This window comes from Streptopelia decaocto, assembly GCF_964273445.1.
Source record: "Streptopelia decaocto genome assembly, chromosome: 3".
NCBI classification, from domain to species: Eukaryota; Metazoa; Chordata; class Aves; order Columbiformes; family Columbidae; genus Streptopelia; species Streptopelia decaocto.
In genome coordinates this window covers 69,621,033-69,638,751 of record NC_138656.1, presented here as the reverse complement: position 1 = coordinate 69,638,751, position 17,719 = coordinate 69,621,033, and the positions used below count along the sequence as shown (strand labels likewise).

Here is a 17,719-nt window from a genome sequence, read left to right as displayed (position 1 = left end):
TCCCTGTTCACATATGATATCATGTCCATTTTTACTCCAAAATAACCATACCAATGGGTTTTGCTGTAGAGCAGACAAATGGTAGCTTGAGTTCCCGTGGCTGTTAGTCATTTGTCCAAGAAATACCAGATATGTTGGCGTAGGCTGCGATATGCCAGGACATAGCTGCTGTGGTGTGGCAGATGGCAAGCTTAATGTAATACTGGTGTTTGTCGTATCAAGAATAGTAGGTTTCTCAGTGTCTAGCAATAGAATCAGGCATCTTTCATCTAGGAAAAACATCAAAAAATGAAAAAAAAATTACTGCTAGACCAATTCAAACTTACATGGCATTCAATTACCATTCCTATGAGAAAGTGTAACCATAAATTATTCTCTCTTCTTTCACAAACAGAAATAGAAAAAAGATCCCACCTGAATGTACTTTATTGATCACTTTCATGGACACAAAAATGGCAGTCATCAAAGTAAAGGCTCATTAACAGATTCACTTAAGGTACAGATTTACTGAAGAATTTAAGTTCAAGTACCTAAAGACCTTGGAAATCCAGATCGTGTTGCTGTATTATCGAGGACAGTACACACTGATGAGTATGAACTTACTTGTCGCAGAAAGGACAGATATGCAGAACAGAGAGCAACTTTCTCTAGCAACTTTTTCTCTCTTCTCTTCCAAACAGATTTTCACTTGCAAAGTTCACAGTAACACAACAGGGAAAGGGGAGACAAATTTTGGAAGCAGAAAAGGAGTCTATAGAGAGAACACAATAGGAAACTGCTCTCTGATAGTAAACAAAAAGTAACAAAAGAACACCCCTCATCACTTGACTCGATGATCCTGAGGGTTTCTTCCAAGTGAAAGGATTCTATGGTTCTAAATGGACTTGCTGCCAAGAAGGAAAAGATTAAGGAGATGCATGAGGAAGATGGTACAAGGACCAATGTTTGCCCTTAGGCCAGAGCAACTGACCTCATTGTTGAAATCTTTTCTCTCGGGGCAACCCCACCAGCCCTACAAAAGGCAGGTTCATGCACATAAGGGAAGGGGAATAACAAATTCTGTTTAACAAAAATAAATGTGAAGTTGAATCTTTGTCAATTTTTTAGTTACTTAGAGTAGGATAACTCCCACGGGAAAAGTCCCAGATGGAATAAAGAATTGAGTCATTTTCAGAGTCAAAGTTTCTGTCAGGCTGTTCCATAGAAATGTGTTTACCCTGACAAGAAAATCCTTCACTCATATTCAGTCCCCTTCCTCCTAACCCTGAAGAGAAATCATTCTCTCACAGAATCTGTGACAGGACAATAATTTTCACTGAGTACTTCTGATGTTTTAAATGATCAACTGACATCACATCTCTGGATGGCAATTAAATAGGTTAGAAAGAAAGGAAACTCTAGCAGTACTCCTTGCTCACATCACTAAAGCAGCAAAAAGCATGTCAGTCAAACCAGCTGGTCTTTGCAAATATCACTTTTCCACAGATACACCATTTGCTTTTGGTACTGAAAGAAGAATTTATTTTCTTATTTTAGTGTGTTCATTTATCTCAAACTTGTGTGAATAATTCAGAACATTGTGTGTCCCCCACCCCCAAAATGCCAAGGCTGTGTATTTTTCCAAATATATTTGTAGCAGTCAATGTAAATAAGAAAAGCTCTATGGGGATCTCTGGGTAGAAATAATCTCTTTGGACTGAAATTCGGTTCTTTCCCTTCTGCATCAGCTAAGCCTGAGGCTCTTGCATGACCCCCTGTCCCTGGGAACAGGGCTCCAAACCAGGCTCCTACACCAACACCAAGCCCACACAGACCTCATGGGAACAAACTTGCCCAAAGTGCTGGAGAGAATAGCCTGGGCACTGGTCAGGGCAGCTGCAGGCAGGAGCAACTACTGGCTGCCCAAAAGAGTGTGACGTTATTTTATTCCAAAAAGTCCATTCTGTTAAAATATTGTCTTGTATATTTGACAGGTTATTGTGCAAAACTGAAGTTAAAGAATTATTTTTAATGTATTCATTGGGCTAATAGGTGTTCTAAACCTCTACATTTACAAAGATAATCCCTAGAGGGACCATGAATCCTAACTTTCTATTAAAACTAATTTTTATTTCTTTCATTATCATTCTACAACGGTTTGTTTAAATTATTAGGAATCCTAAGTGAAACCTGGCTTTACTATAATGTGAGCTTTAATTGCCTCTCAGGTACTTCTTTATAAATCATTTTAATAAGCACAGTTCTTATTTGTCTTTGGAAGGGCAGGGGTTTTGTTTGTTCATTTGTTTTAACTTTGCATAATTGTGAACAAAACTAGAAATCTGTATCGGGGATAATTACCAAACTCTTGCTACACTTTGTGGACATGTTTGCTCTTTCTCTATGTTTTAAAGTGCACCACCTTTTCTAAATCTCCAGGTCTGGCACAACTTTGAAAATTGGCATGATTTGGCATTAACGTCCTAAGTCTTTGAAACACGGGCAATGTCCCTCATCATGACCTTCCATGTGATCCAACACAAGGTCAGTCCTTGCATTCATCCTTTTAAAAACATATATAGCAAGTTGTTTCCCTGTAGAAGGCATCTGAATCCACAAAGCACACTTTATATAAATACACATAGCATGGTCTGCAACTTACATACGTGCTCTGAAATAAATTTGTTACATTTACAAAACAACCCCAGATCTCCTCTACCTGGATACAACTGCGCCGCTGAGTTGTACGCTAAGATTTTCAGCTTATGATTTGCTCTCTTCTGAAGAGAGTGTCTTGTGCTTGCTTTATTTGCTAGCCAGATTTCCGTGTATTCCGCCATTTCAGTGCTCCAGTATATAAATTTCTTATCTACAGTCAAGCTGCCAATTTTCTTACCTGTAGGAAAACATTGTACAGTTAAGCTTCAGAATAAACCCTGAGCAAACAATTTTACAAGAGCAAACTGTTGTTTGTATTCACAGTGAGTCATTATGAGTATCTTGGTCATACCATATCTTCAAAGACCTCCCCTGGAAAAGAGATTTCTGATATTTTTCAGTATGTCTCATGAAGCTGAGATACTTTGTTATTTCAGTGTACAAGTGTAGATTGGAAGGATTTTTATTATCCACAATTATGAGAACTCCAATACAATTAACAAACACCAGAAATAAAACACAAGAGCAAGTGTTGCCTATGGAAACTTCATTTTTCCAAGATGAAAACCACAGTGCTCTGCCATCTCCCAGGAACAATTAAGACAGCTCCTCAGGTAACAGAACAGCTTTACCAACACTCCTCCAGAATCAAGCTGAAAATTGAGCAACGAAGATTAAATGTTATTATTACAAGAAGCACAACATTGATAAGTTGTCATACAAGACACTACCAGTATGAAGTACCCTCCCCACATATTGAAGTCTGCAATGCCACTTTCAGGCCTAATTTAAGAGAGTATTGTAACTTTTCATCGATATAAACTGGAACAGGTGTATCTAATATGAAACCCTAGCAAAAAAATGTGTTAATACTATAAGTAAAATCTGTTGACATTTAACATTCGAGGCTGTAGTGTCTCCCTTTGATTTACATCTTAATAGAATACATACTTGCATCAATATCCTCACACTGCTCCTCCTCTTAGTTTGTATCAACAGGATACACAGCTGGAAACACAGAACATGAACATTTTGTCCATCTTGCCTATAGATCAATCATTTTTATAAATAAAGTGCTTCATAAATGTTATTTTGCTGAAATGAACATTGTTTGACATAAGAGACAGCAAGAATCACAAACTACCTAGAAACATAACAGAGTGCTCAGACCTTGGAAACTTGGTATTTTGGTAATTCTCCAGCAGTGGCAACCATCCATGTCTGAGGCCCATATTTCTTCTCCTCCTTTGACAAAGAGCAGCTGAGGATTCTTGGAGTCAGACACATCTATACTCATAGGTCTTCCTAGCTCTGCTTCTGCTACGTTACAGGTGCAGTAGTTCCTCATCTGTTCTTCTACTGATATGTATCCCAAAATGTGGTGCACGGTGTTATTCAGAATATCATAACAAAACATGCGTCTGCCATAATCAAGCTCTTCAATCCAGTACAAGCGGCTATCAAATAAAATGCATTGCTTATAATTGAGAAACTTCAATCTGAGCAATCTCCCCTAAATGCAGTTCTATAAGTGACTACATTTGCAAACCTCCCAAACATTTAAAACAAGGTAACTACAGTAGCATATTTGCAGCGTGATTCCAGGTGTTTAAAGGATAATTTTGAGTGGAACATCAAAATAACTTAGTATTCTGGATAAAACAGTTACTGTAAAAAATTTTTGTCTGGTGCTGACTTTGCATCACTTAAGTAGAAGAACCTATCAGTATTTAAGTGTCATTTGAAATCTTTACTCAAACACAGACATCTTTTGAAATTAGATGTGTCCAAACTCAACTAGCAGCATAAAAGTAGAACTACATCCCGAAGCTTCTGAGATTTACATGATGCAAAGATTCGTATACTATAAAAGGTCCTTTTTGGTCCCAACAGTTGATGATTTCATGAAAATCCTGTTTAGAATATGCTTTTAAAAGTTACTAGTAATATATGTCTTACCTTAAGAAAGGATATGACAACAGAGATGTTACAGTTGAATTACTTTTACCCAACTGTATGTTCAAGGCTTTTAGAGATTTTATCTTGAGCTCAAGATCAATAACAAACACTTCAGTTTCATTCCATGGTGTTTTCAGGGCAACAAAGATATGTCTTGCAATCCAGTCAACTGTGATGGCTGTGGCATTGTGAAGATATGCATCTTTGAAAAACTTTTGAGAAAAATAAAGACATTACTAATGCTACTTGAGAGCAGAATTTTCCCACCTGATGCTAGTACATTATGAAATTAGATTTTTTTCTGAAATAGTTTCTACTTGACAAGTAGAAGTCAAAATATAAAGAGATCCCATGGAGTAAAGATTTCAATATTTTTATACAAATTGAAATTATTATCTCACAAATACCAATTGTTGCTTCAATATTGCTTCCATGTACTTGAAATTAGAATGAAATCAAGTTTAATTCAATTACATTTGACAAACAGAAAATATTGTATTTAATAATATTAATTTAAAATTAAATATCTGTTGAAATATCTTATCAACAAAGCAGATGACAGTAAAATCATACATGTTTAATAGAAAAAGTTTACCACTGGCATACTCTGGTCTATTCTAATAGCTATTGATGACCACAAAAAATATGTTATGTTATGTTATTAGTTTAAAATTGTATGTATTTTTATTGTACTGCTAGAAAGGAAAATTTTCCAGCTAATCTATTTCATATTACATCTCAAACAAACTGACAGTCATTAAGAAAATTGTCTTTCCACTTCTGTTTTCCCCTCTGTATTTTGCCATTAAATGTGCTTTGTTCAGCACGCTGCTTTTTTTCTGTTTCAAATATGAAGCTTTGATTTTTTCAAAAACATAATTAACCAAAAAATAATGCAATAATGGCCACATATTTTCCTATATTCTCTCAAGAAAGGGAATGAACAATGGAATACCTGAAGCTTTGAAGTAGTCTTTATATCCAGGAGAAAAAGAGAATCTTCTACAATATAGTACGCTTTGTCATCATTAACAGTATAACAGATGTCCTTTACATTTGCCTTTGCTGAAAGTTCCCATATGGTATTATTATTGTCTATGTCAGTAAGCAACATCTTCTTGGCAGAAACAGTTATTAGAGTTGGGACAGGGAAAAGATCTGGAAAGAAAAGTGCACAGCAGAATTTACAAAAAACCAATCTAGACAATAGCAACCGTTCAAAAGGAAAGCAAGTACAAGATAAAAATAAATTATGGCCCTGCACAAATTATATTTGGTCATATGTCACAGCAAATAAATAAAATAATGAGATATCTTCTTGTCATCATGTATAAACTCCTGAGGTTTTTTAAATGTTTTTTTAAAAGCCTAGTAAAAGCAGATTTGCTCACTTAATTATCTTTAACAACCAAAGTATAAATAGTCTATGATCCCTACTAGGTCTCTAGCTCTCCTGGTTACTTTTCACAGCCCAATTAGAAATATTCTATGATCTCTAGCAATATGCAGGTTACAGATCAAAACCTGCTGTTCCGTACTCTCCTGAGGTTGCCTAGAAAAGTTAATTTTACATAATTTTGAGGAAAGGCTTGAAATGCCTGACATCTAATCTAATGATAAGAAATATGTTAACCATTTCATGTCAGAAGCTGTAACTCTATGGTGTCTACTGTAGGGTATAACAAAGGTCACACGAAGTGTCGGAGGCTATTTATCAGATTACCAAATTCCCATACTGCAGATTTCACCAGATATTAGACACAAACCATGAGATGGCATCTAAGTCATACATACCTGATGAGTTCCTCTCAGCTATATCAGACAAAGGTCCTGGACCCACAGAGGTGAAGGCTTGCACCTGTGGGACAGAAGATTGTTATATGTGTTAAATAGCAACAAAAGTCACTGCATCTGGGAGTCTGTAGAATCACAGATAATGAGGAAAACAAAACAAAACATAAAAAAACCACACACACAAAACAACAACAACAAACAGATCCCCTGGCTGCTCAGCTAGGAACCCATCCATGTGCTCTGTTTGACCTAAAGATGTGCTGGTCAATTTAAAGGCTGCATTCAGGGCTGGACCATGGCTATGAAGAGAATTTTAAGCAGTGGTCCAGAGAGTGACAATTTATGCTGCATCTATCAATTATTGCTCAAAGGACACCAGACAGGCTTGTCTTCTTCCCCAGGCTGGAGTAGTTACCACTATTGGTTGATGTTGCAACCAACATGGTGTTCTCTCCCATCAGTACCCTGCCTATTACGTGCTCCTGTGTTTTTAACCTGTCTTTCAAGCACACAATCTGTGTGTTCTAAACCTTCTATCAAAATGAAAGCATGACCTCTTGAGAAGCTTTAATGTGGAAGTCTCTTCTTATGAAAGCCATGCAAGCCCTTGCATTTCTCCAGCAGGGGAATTTATCTCACTCTGTGGCTCTGTTTTAATAACCCATCTCCCTCCACTAGCTCAGCAGAATCTGTGTTTAACTTGTAGCTCTTAGCAGTGGTTTTAAGAGACCTCTAGAAAATGTTCTTTCGGGCCTCACCAAACCTGTATAATATTGCAGCGTTGTTTTGCACCCTATTTAGTGAACAATACAATATGTAGAAAGGTTAAGCCAGGTATCCAAAGGTGAGTCAGCGAATCAGCAGTTCTATAAGCAAAAACCACAAGTTCTTGCCCCAAGTTCAATACCATCTCCTGGGCAAACCCATCAGGCTGCACTGATAACATCTACCATCTAGCATGAGCTAAGTTCAGTAATTTTTCATACCTGAAACCTTACTGTGAGGCTAGAAAACACATTCTTGAGAGAAAAGACCATCAGGGTGGGTTTGATGTTGCTCATGTTCCACTCTGTGGAGGTGTCAGCAGTGCCATTCTGACTCAATAGTTGATAGTAAACCCTGAACTGTGTTAATACTCCATTGTCCCTTTCGGGCTTGTCCCATCTGAACTCCACAAGGACGCTCTCATCACTTCTATATAGGTTGTTTCGTAACACATATATTCTGGGATTCGTAGGGGCTGAAGGAACTGTATCAAAGAAAAAAAGAAAAAAGGTAAAAACACAGAGCGAAGTACTCCTATTAAAACACAAGCTCTACTTCATAAATAACTCTTTCAGTTTTGAGCGTGAACTTTACAGCTCCAATGCTGGCAGAAGCAGATAGCAATTGGTGAGGTGTAAATTAGATAATAATATCTGAAACTTAATGGTAATTCCTTTCTGTTTCTCATTGGTGTGTAGGTATTTGATTTTAACTTGCTTAGCAAAAAAGAGCTGTATAAAGAGAAAAATGCACTCCTGCACTTAGTTTAGGACACACCTATTTAGCCAAGTCCTGTAGATAACAATGGAGCTGCAAGAATATTCTCAGTATAGAGTGTACTGTATTCACTCTCCTCACCACTTCAAAATCTGCTGCAGCTCATAAGCTTTCTCAGCGCTCCAGTCACTCAGCACTATATTTTAGCTGACTTGACTTTGACCTGCATGAGTACAAAATTAAACACTGAAGTAAAAAGTGCATAACCTCTAGTAAAAACTTAATAAGCGGTTAATATATTACATGCAGCCTTTGATGGTCATGGTAATGGATCTCAATTTCTCTTTCTTGTTCAGAGTCATAGGCACATGGTGCATATTGTCATGCGCTTTCTGTTCCAAATTTTATCGCTGCTGCTGCAGGCATTTCTGTGTGCAGTAGATAATTGCCAAAGATACTCAAGAACATGTCCTTGCAACTCTGCCTACAGCTGACTAGCCCTGAACCTCCTCATTTCTCTCCAGGGTTTCACTTGCTGACACAGACCTGTTTCCAGTACCTGTTACAGGTGAGCAATGGGATTTAAAATTCTGGTACCTCCTTCAGGAGCTCGAAGGAATACAGATGTTGTTGATGCCTTGCCCCAGTATGTGTATGGAGTGACAGTAAAATCAAAGAGTGCAAATGGTTCCAGGCCATCAACTCGGTAGGATGGCACTCTCAGGTTATGGTGATGGAGCCATCGTTCACCCTCCAAAGACTGTGAATGAAACAAAACAGAAAAAAATAAAACAAAGCATTTATTTCCCTCTCAGAAAGGCCTTCAGTTTTCCAACATTCCCTCACCAGTCTGGTCAACTAATTCAAGACAAAGTTTCTCTTCTTGTGAGTGATTTTTTTTCCACCAGCTTCTGTGGCACCGCAGTGATGCGTAGCAATCTGCTAGCAATCTGCCCTTTGATTTAAAGTACAGACTGCTGAACATGCTGAAATTAAGCATGGATGAAGGCTAGATTTCACATTCAGACAAAGGCTGTCCCACTGGCAGCTCAGAGGACACTTCTTGTCTCTGACTTACTGTGAAAGGCTTTCTCACACTTCGAGCACTGGGAGCTTCTCACCCACTCTTCACACCCCAGCAGCTCACCCAGAGCTACTGCTAAGCCTGTGCTCCTCCTGTGCCGGCCTCAGCGCTGGAGAAACAGGACAACTTGCTTTATATTTACTATTTAGTTTCATTGTTTGACTGATTTGCAAATGCCGGAGAAGAAATTAACTGTATTTTGATTTTAAAATATATACACCAGCAAGCAGACACAGAAACACATGTGGATAATAAGGAGGGATTGCAAGAATATCCTCACTTGTAGAGCTTTTGATCCCGTGCAGTAAAAGACGGTTCCCCAGTCCACATTTGTGGAAGGACTCCAAGTGATGTGAAAACTTGAAGAATTTCCTTCAATCCTGAAGGAAGACTCTGGCACTGAATCTGGAATCACTTTGGGTGTAAAAGAAAAATTTCCTGTCCACAAAGAGAGGAAGAAATAATAATAATTTAAAGAATATGAGCAATAGGTGGACTTTTCAAACCTGACTTAGAATATTAAAGTACTATGGAAAATCCTGTAAGCTGTCATTAGATAGAAACCATGACTAGCACCACCATGTTTTCTTTTTAGCCATACCCATCAGTACATTATCCAGTAATAGTCTGATATATTTATTAATAAGTTGTTGTTATTATCTTTTGTCAAATGGCTAAAGAATTTGAAGAATGAGGAATTATGGGGTGACAACGAACACCTTTATTGAGGAGTTTAGATAAAGAAAATAATGTACCTGGCAAAGGTTTAAGTGATGTGTGAACAAGTGTAAAGGCTTCAAACTCTGCTGGCTGTGAGAAGGGAATGCTAAGGCTCTGATTGACTTCCTGAGTTGTAATGAACTGAAGACTATTAATCCAGAACAGACGACCACTGTAGTACTCCAGTGCAACCTGAGATACTTCTGAGATACTCCATGCTACAAATTCTGTGATGATAGCATTACCACAACTGCGAAAACGTGTATGAGTTTAGCAAACTGAAAACACGTGTAGAGAGAACAAAATTTATGCAATGTTTGACACATTAATAAGATTCTTATCCTTCAAATTTTTAATACTCATGTAGGAGGCAGGAAAATAATTCAAAAAGTTTTCATGAAGTTCTCTGCAGCAGAACACTTTTCAGAATGGCACATTGCAGGAACACCCACAAAACAAAGCCTTCATTCCCTTGATCTCCTTAGAAAACAATTATAAAACAACTTAATATTTTGATGTATGTATGTAGAAAATTAAAGATTTTGAAACATCAGCCCTACTGAAACAGTGGAGTCTACTTCACAGCATGAGATTCATTCTGCTTCATTACAGCAAGTTCCCAGTTAATCTGACCCTACTAGTTTCTTTGATAACCTTCCATTATTTATTCAACTCTGTTAACATTTTTCTCCACCACCCTCACTGGTTATTTAATCTGTCTTGTTATTTCTATGTCAAAATTTACAGGCCTTTTTTTGGTCTCAATTTGTCTTCTGGGTAAGGGATTAAATAAGGCATAAGAGGCATCATTTTGCCATGTCAGAAATGTATTTCCTCTTAGACACATGCTATCCAAAACAAATTTTTAAAAGCTTTCACAGGCTATCAGGTCCATTAGAATGGATTATTTCTAATCTCACTGTTCTGGCATGCCAGGAACAATGATTTACGGCTGCCAATTGGTTCATAATGGAGATACATGTTATTACTAAAAGTAATGAACACATTTTGATTCTTTTAATGTTTACCATTAATCATAGCAAGTCTAAAATCAGAAAGTTCAGGTGATTCCACACAAAGCCAGCAACTTCATGAGCACATGCAAATACAGATACTGTTCAATTAAGTTTAAGAGATTTAACCTGATGCTTGGGGGAAAGAAAAAAAGGCACTCTCCATACTCTCCATATGAAAAGAAGCAAAAATGTAGTTTCATGAGCCACCACTCATCATGCACTTGGTGCTTAAAGAACAAATTACCATTTTTCTCGAGGTCTTAGCATATATTCAAGCTGACCTATAAAGATGGGTTTATTATTTTTTTAAAAAAACTTTGCCTTTCAAGAATAATGAAGTCATTTCAAGTTCAGGAAAGCCTGCTGAGTTCTGATTGCTCAGGTGAGAAAGTGATGTCAGTTCAAGTCCTAAGCTCCATGCAAGATGAGCAAGTTACAGCTCTGGGCACTTGAAAACTGTCAGCTGTTGTAAATGTCAAGATAAAATAGAAAATAAATGGTGATTATTTCCTAAAGCTAAGTCTTAGAATTTATGAGCATAACCTCAGTTCAGTTAAGCATCTGTACTATTCATACTCCATACTATCCATACCATCCATACTCTTACTGTAAAACCATGTTAACAACCATCCCAACATGTAGTTCGCCATCAGTCAGGTGTGACCATTATCTCTCTTTCGTTCATCGTAAAATTAGAAATGATGAGTCTGCCCAGCACTGCATGAAATTTGTTTTTAAAGAGTATCACAAAAACTAGAAAATACAGACTTTCTTACTTCTGCTATGCATTTACTTACCCTTCTTTGCAAAGAGAAACTCTGTATAGGTTTAGGCATAGACTATCTTGCACAAGCCAGTAGAGAAAACCATAGGTGAGATCCAAAGTTAAACCAACCACCTGAGGAAAACAAGTCCAAATAGCAGTTTAAACATGCCTTCTCTTCTGATGTCTTGACAGCATCATGAGTAGCTCTTTGGCAAAAATATTATTGGCAAAAATAACATTACTGTGAAGCTTTATTCTAACACAAAGAAAAGTAGCACTAGAAAATAATCTGGTCTTGGGTAGACACCCCGTTATAGCAAACAATGATTTTTAGGCAGCATTTTCTAGGCAGTGTTCACCCCTGGAGTATCTGAGAACTTCTGATATTATGACAATGGTGTATCAAGAGATTACTGAAACTAGCTATAAAAATTTCCAGAGCATCTGTTGTATTTTAATATTCTGTATCAGAAACAGGTGGTTGATATCCAGTTTGAAAGTCAAACTCACTTTTTGAAATAAGTATTTCATATATTTTGTCTTTGTTTTTTAGTTTGGATTTTATGCATAAAATATTTAATGTGTTACATTATTTATGGAATATATGTGCAAAATTTTTATTGATGTTTTTGGTTAAACAGGAAATTCAAATATTTACATTTTTGTAAATCTTTTATTATTAAATAAGAGTCAGGGAGGGAAATTAAACAATCTTCCTTTTCCTTACTTCAATATTTCATCTTCATCTAAACTAGGTGCAAGATTTGATTTTTAATAGGATCCCATATTTAAAAATAGAGCTTTCTTGCTCTTGCAGTAAACAACATATTCAATACCATATGCAAAAATAATAGAAATCAGATATCTGTTAATCTGTTCTGTGAGTAACAAAGAATTTGCTTCCACAAATTAGTCTGCTAAATATTATCAAGTTCAGTCATTAGCACAGCTTACAAGTTGTTAGGGGCTTCTCTGAAAGTGTTTTCTGGCAGCTCTCAAACTTCTCATCCAAACACTAGTTGGAGTTATTCTTTTATAAGCTTAGATTTCCATTATGGATGTAAGTGGAGCAGACTTTTTTTTTTTAACTTTTCGTTAATAAACTGCAGAAGATGATGACAGGAAAGCAAATGCCACATCCCTTACTTGTCTGTTGGTCCTTATGTAACAACAATCTTGACATATTTCTGTTGACATTGTGTGTCAGAAAATCAAGGTTTGAATGATTGCTCCTGTAGATTTTCCTGTTAAAAATATTTTACAGTATGTATGTGCCTGAGTGTATATTTAATCAAGCATGATATATTTTATCGCATTTACCTACTCACCCTCTCATGCTCAACACCAAATCACATCTTCCTGGATCTGTCTGGTTTTTTGAAACACTTGGGTCCTCTTTCTTTGCCCCACTATTTTCCGCAACTATTACATTTTCCCATAGATGTGCCCATCTTTTTTTCTTCTGATCCCTCTCTCCCCGTTAACAAAAGGCAAAGAAATATTGGTACTATTCATATTGAGGACTTAGGTAGTAGTTTACCACCTTCCTTTTGTTGCACTTCAAAAATAGACAAACTTTTTTCATTTCAAGAGAGCTATAAATGTCTGGACATGATATGTAGTTGTGATCATGCAACATAACTCCACATCATGAGATGCAAGATAAATTTAGCTTCTTGAAATACCCCTTGACCAGAAACACTAAGAGGCCACACCGAGAGGGTCCTGCCTCCTCCTTCATGCAAAACACTTTGCTGCTCCCCTATAAATTACTTCTGTCCAAGGCACATTGTACCGTGTAAACGACTTACTAAGGGCTTTGGAAATTCTGTGCCAGATCCTAAACTGGAATAAATCAAAGTAGCTCTGCCAAAATCAATCAAGCTATGCCAATACGCACTAGTTAAGCTAAACAACTGATTGGAAAATAAAATAATTGTCATAAAGGATCTAGTTTCAGCCAAAGAAATTAGACTTTCAAACCTCTGCCTTCATATTTGTTTAGGAAATCTGTCATCTACAAAGTAGTCACTTCTATTCTTATAAGTCAGATTTCAAGCTAAAACAAGATACAGCTATATACTGATGAAGATTCTGTATTGACAAGCTGAGCAGCAACTCTTTATTATAAAAAGAGCTAGCAAATACCAGTAACAACCAGTTAGGCAGAGAACATGCTCTAAGTGTTGGATAACAAAAATTAACTATTACATCTGTGTTTTAATATTGAGGTAAGAGGTACTATTTTTGGGATAAAGGACTCCATTGTGTAAGGAAGATACATATTATTATTTGTGCAAAACATAATGACCAGCTTGGTAATTCCACCTTTAAATAATGTTATACTGCCCTTTTTTTCCTGATAGGTTTATTTTGGGTTTATTTTAGGTTTATTTTAATGAACAAACACCTGTCAGCTATAACTGGTCACTTCTCAACCTAGACATTTTGATTTGGCTTTTTTCCTGTACACATCACAGCAGGAGGCTGAGTTCAGGAAGTCAGTGCATAGATTAGGGGCAGCATCGAAGCAGGAGAGGAGACGTTTGTTTGTAGGAGGTGTGAATAAGTGGATGGTTGAAGGCTGGTATCACTGACATAAAGGTGCAGAAAAAAAATGACAGGAACAGACAAGCAGTCTTATTGCTGCCAAGGTTCTTGAAAACAAGAACAAGAAAATTTAAGGTTAGCATGAGGCAATTCAGAGAAACAGGTAGCGAAACAGAAGAAAAGGGCAAGGAAGGTGATGTTCACTGCTTAGAATAAACTGCAAATTGTCAGTGCTTTGCAACACATCAACCAGAAGGTATGTGGTAAGTGCGCTGTTGAGCTGGGACAGCATGTCTCTTCCCGTGAAGACAGTCCACACCAGCCAGCTTCCGTGAAGAGCCATGGAAAATACAGTGACCATTTGCAGCACAGACATGTGACAAAAGTTGTTCAGTTCTTCTGTAGTTAGGTTTACAAACATGAGAACCAGCTTTCCCTCTGCCCTCAAGGCCCCCATCAATGTAACAGGGATCTGTGAGATTGGCTGGCCTTTCCGAATGTTAAATGCCTTTCAGAGACTAAGCCAAGCCCAGCTTTTGTTTTAATGATCAGAGAAACATCAGTCTCTTCTCCTTTAGGAAAGTAACTGGAAATGTTCTCGGCAATGATACAAAGGTAACCAAGAAACACAGATGTCTAAAGTTTAGAAAGGGTCTTTAATTGAGAGGTTGTCTTCAGGTAAAATCGGAGCACAAATTGTAAGACAGATGGTAATTTTTTTAAAGGCTTCTTTAGCAAGAGCTGTGTTTTAAAGAAAGCTGTTGCAGCAATAACATAGCTAACTTAACCTCTTCTGTGGCAGTCTAACACTTGGGACAGAGGGTAAAACCCCACACTGGCTGTGATTTGAGGTGGAGAGCATTCAGCTTTTCTTTGAGAGAGACTCCATAGAGTAAAAGCACTGCAAAAGATGGGACAGTCACTTGGCCTGACCTGCTCAGGATACAGGCTGGGAAAGGTTCATAGGTTCGTCAGACCTTGTGTGCTTCAACGGGTCTGCAGTCCCCATCCTACTGACTCACAGCGTCCTCCAGTACCTTTTGTGGCAGTAGGGGGTTTTCTTATCAGGGAGTTGGGTCATCCATCACTCTTCTCCCAGCTACATGGGGAGGAGGAGGGAGGGAAGAGGAGGGGAGAAGAGGAGAAGAAGAAGGAAGGAAGGAAGGAAGGAAGGAAGGAAGGAAGGAAGGAAGGAAGGAAGGAAGGAAGCAAGCAAGCAAGCAAGCAAGCAAGCAAGCAAGCAAGCAAGCACAGGCATGGCACCAGTTACCATGCCCCCTCTTTCATCAGCATGAGCAAAAGCTGTCTCTGCAGCAGCACATCTGCAGCATGAAGTGCCACTCTGGTGTCCCCAGCAAGTGTCTGCCCCCCAAATCAGCTTTGTCAGGACCTGTGAGGTGGGAAACATCACAGAAGAGGCAGGACGCTATGGAGCTCCTGGTCTGTATTTTGATGGGAAAGCCAGAACTGACAACTAGAAAAAGCAAGTAACTTTCACGTATGGGAAGAAGCAGCATTACAGCCATAAGGACATCTTTTACATCACATTTTGTTGCAATGGTCTGACTTTAGAATTACAGGCCAGAATTTTGGTACAGTTGTTACAAGAATTAATTCTTATCCTGTTCTTGAAATGATATAACAATATTGTAAGCATGTTACTTTTCTGGTCGTAACACAGTGATCTTGACAACCATGAACACTGACTATATTTAAGAGATCTAACCACACATCCCCAACTGAAAAAAAAAAAACAAAACAGTCACCTGTTTACCAGAAAACTGTAGCTGCTCCTGTAACACAAGATACTCCTCTCCATTCAGTCTTGCACCCTCCACTGAATACATTGTGGCCCAGTACAAATAGCCATTTATTGAATCCACTACTAGATCCTTCACTAGGAACACAACATGAGCCACAACATCCATATGGCCTCCCAGCAGCGATTTTCTATAGATCTAGGGACAAAAGAATTGCTTTTAACATCACACCTAAGTTATCAGCCATAATCAATTGAGTGACATTTCCACATCTGTTTAGCAAAAGCTTATGTAAGCCTTCAGCTTTCAAAGCTTAACCTTTTGCATTCCAGGTATAAGGATGAAGAATAAGGCAAAATTATTAGTTAATGTTTGCCAGAAAGTAACAAAAGCAAAAGCTGAAATATCTCTTCCCCTTGGCTCTCCCAGTTCTGGCAGCCTTCTGTCTGACAGAGTTTCTCATCCACTTCTTATTCACTATTCACAAGTGTAAATGAGGGTGCAAGGCAGTGTGAAATCTGGCCTTCTAGCTCCAGTTTTTAAAACAGCTTCTGACTTTGCACTTACAAGAAATGGAAGGCATAATTTGACAGCACTGCATAAATTAGCACTGCAATTTTGAAGGCAGATACCTTTTAAATAATTCGCATGTCAATGTTCCTGATATGAGAGAGTACAAAGTGCAATTGTAATTATTTTTTATCTGCAGTGATCTGCAAAATATCACAGTACACAGGCCAGTCATGAAAATCTCTCTGTAAACAAATTGTGTCAAATTTGCTGCATATATAGGGATTAAAATAAAGTCCATCTACTTCTTAACTGAGATCAACTTGGCAGCCTCCATTTTCACTATCTTCACTTCTTTTTACAGTGCTGAATCCAACAAAACTGCTGATAGCATGTTTGATTTGCCTGGTTTGCCCCTGAAGTTCAGTATCCTGCATTAGTGAATATTAGTGAACATTTTACCCCAAACTTTTGTACAGCTCTGGAAAATCACACAGAAAAGGCCTCCTTGTTCTACACTGTAATAGCAAAGGCTCAAGTGCATCTCAGGTTGCAAGAAGTAAGGATTATCTTCCCAAACACTGTTTTACAGTCTTTCTTACTGACTTAAAGGCGTTTTTTTTTTCCTTTCAAGAAGTGCAACTATACCTACCGTATTTGCTTTACCAGCCCAGTACAAGCACTGACCCAACCAATCAAAGGCCAACACCCTTGCATTTCTGATGTCAGATATATAAGTATTCTCAGTGGTACCCTCTCTTTTGCTCAGTGACCAGGTCTGCACTTTGCCCATGGAATTAATCCAATAAAGAGTGTCATTATACCAGTCGAAGTCTTGAAGAAAAAAAAAAACAAAAAACAAATATATATATAAAGCATTTCACAAACATGTAAATAAAAAAAAAACATATTTTTTGAAAGAAAAATCAATACAAATGAACAGTTATGCTCAGTTGACATGAAGACAAATACTTCCTTACAGGAATACAATGCACATATATAGCCCTGATGATTATAAACGTGTGACATATATTACAACATTGGAGGCAGAACTATTTAGCTCAGAGAGTTGATTTTAGCTCTGCTGTAACTGTGGTGATGTCAGCAGGGTTTCACTAAGGATTAATTTGACCCACAAAGTAGAAGAAAGCAGATGAACACAAAGGCTTGGCTCAGCAAAGATGCGGCACTGCACTGCATTCAAGCCTAGATTGCTGCAGTGAAAACTCGTCTTTCAGTTCTGTTGATGAAACTTATGGAGAGCTAATAAATGCCAACAAGTCTGTAGCAGCAGCATGTAGTTTGTTTAGTTTTTACCTGAAATATTTCTTATTTGAGGACAGAGGAGTTCTCCTGGCCCATAGCTATCCAGCTGCTGCTTCCAGAGCCCTTCAGCCCCCACTGCCAATATATATGGTTCTTCTTCAGCTGATAAAGAAAG

General features: G+C 37.8%; 1 protein-coding gene across 1 annotated transcript in view; it reads right to left on the bottom strand.

Annotated features, from left to right (window-relative positions):
- Positions 1-17,719, bottom strand: part of ROS1 (ROS proto-oncogene 1, receptor tyrosine kinase) — a gene marked incomplete at its 5' end in the record, with an annotated part of 73,188 nt that overhangs the window by 36,244 nt on the left and 19,225 nt on the right. The window contains 14 exons of the mRNA XM_082049306.1: positions 52-269; positions 2,699-2,875; positions 3,808-4,094; positions 4,597-4,808; positions 5,552-5,754; positions 6,391-6,454; positions 7,377-7,639; positions 8,470-8,632; positions 9,237-9,394; positions 9,712-9,926; positions 11,490-11,590; positions 15,775-15,966; positions 16,931-17,112; positions 17,596-17,706. Of these exons, the coding sequence (XP_081905432.1) occupies positions 52-269; positions 2,699-2,875; positions 3,808-4,094; positions 4,597-4,808; positions 5,552-5,754; positions 6,391-6,454; positions 7,377-7,639; positions 8,470-8,632; positions 9,237-9,394; positions 9,712-9,926; positions 11,490-11,590; positions 15,775-15,966; positions 16,931-17,112; positions 17,596-17,706 (2,546 nt within the window). The remainder of the gene's footprint in view (positions 1-51; positions 270-2,698; positions 2,876-3,807; positions 4,095-4,596; positions 4,809-5,551; positions 5,755-6,390; positions 6,455-7,376; positions 7,640-8,469; positions 8,633-9,236; positions 9,395-9,711; positions 9,927-11,489; positions 11,591-15,774; positions 15,967-16,930; positions 17,113-17,595; positions 17,707-17,719) is intronic.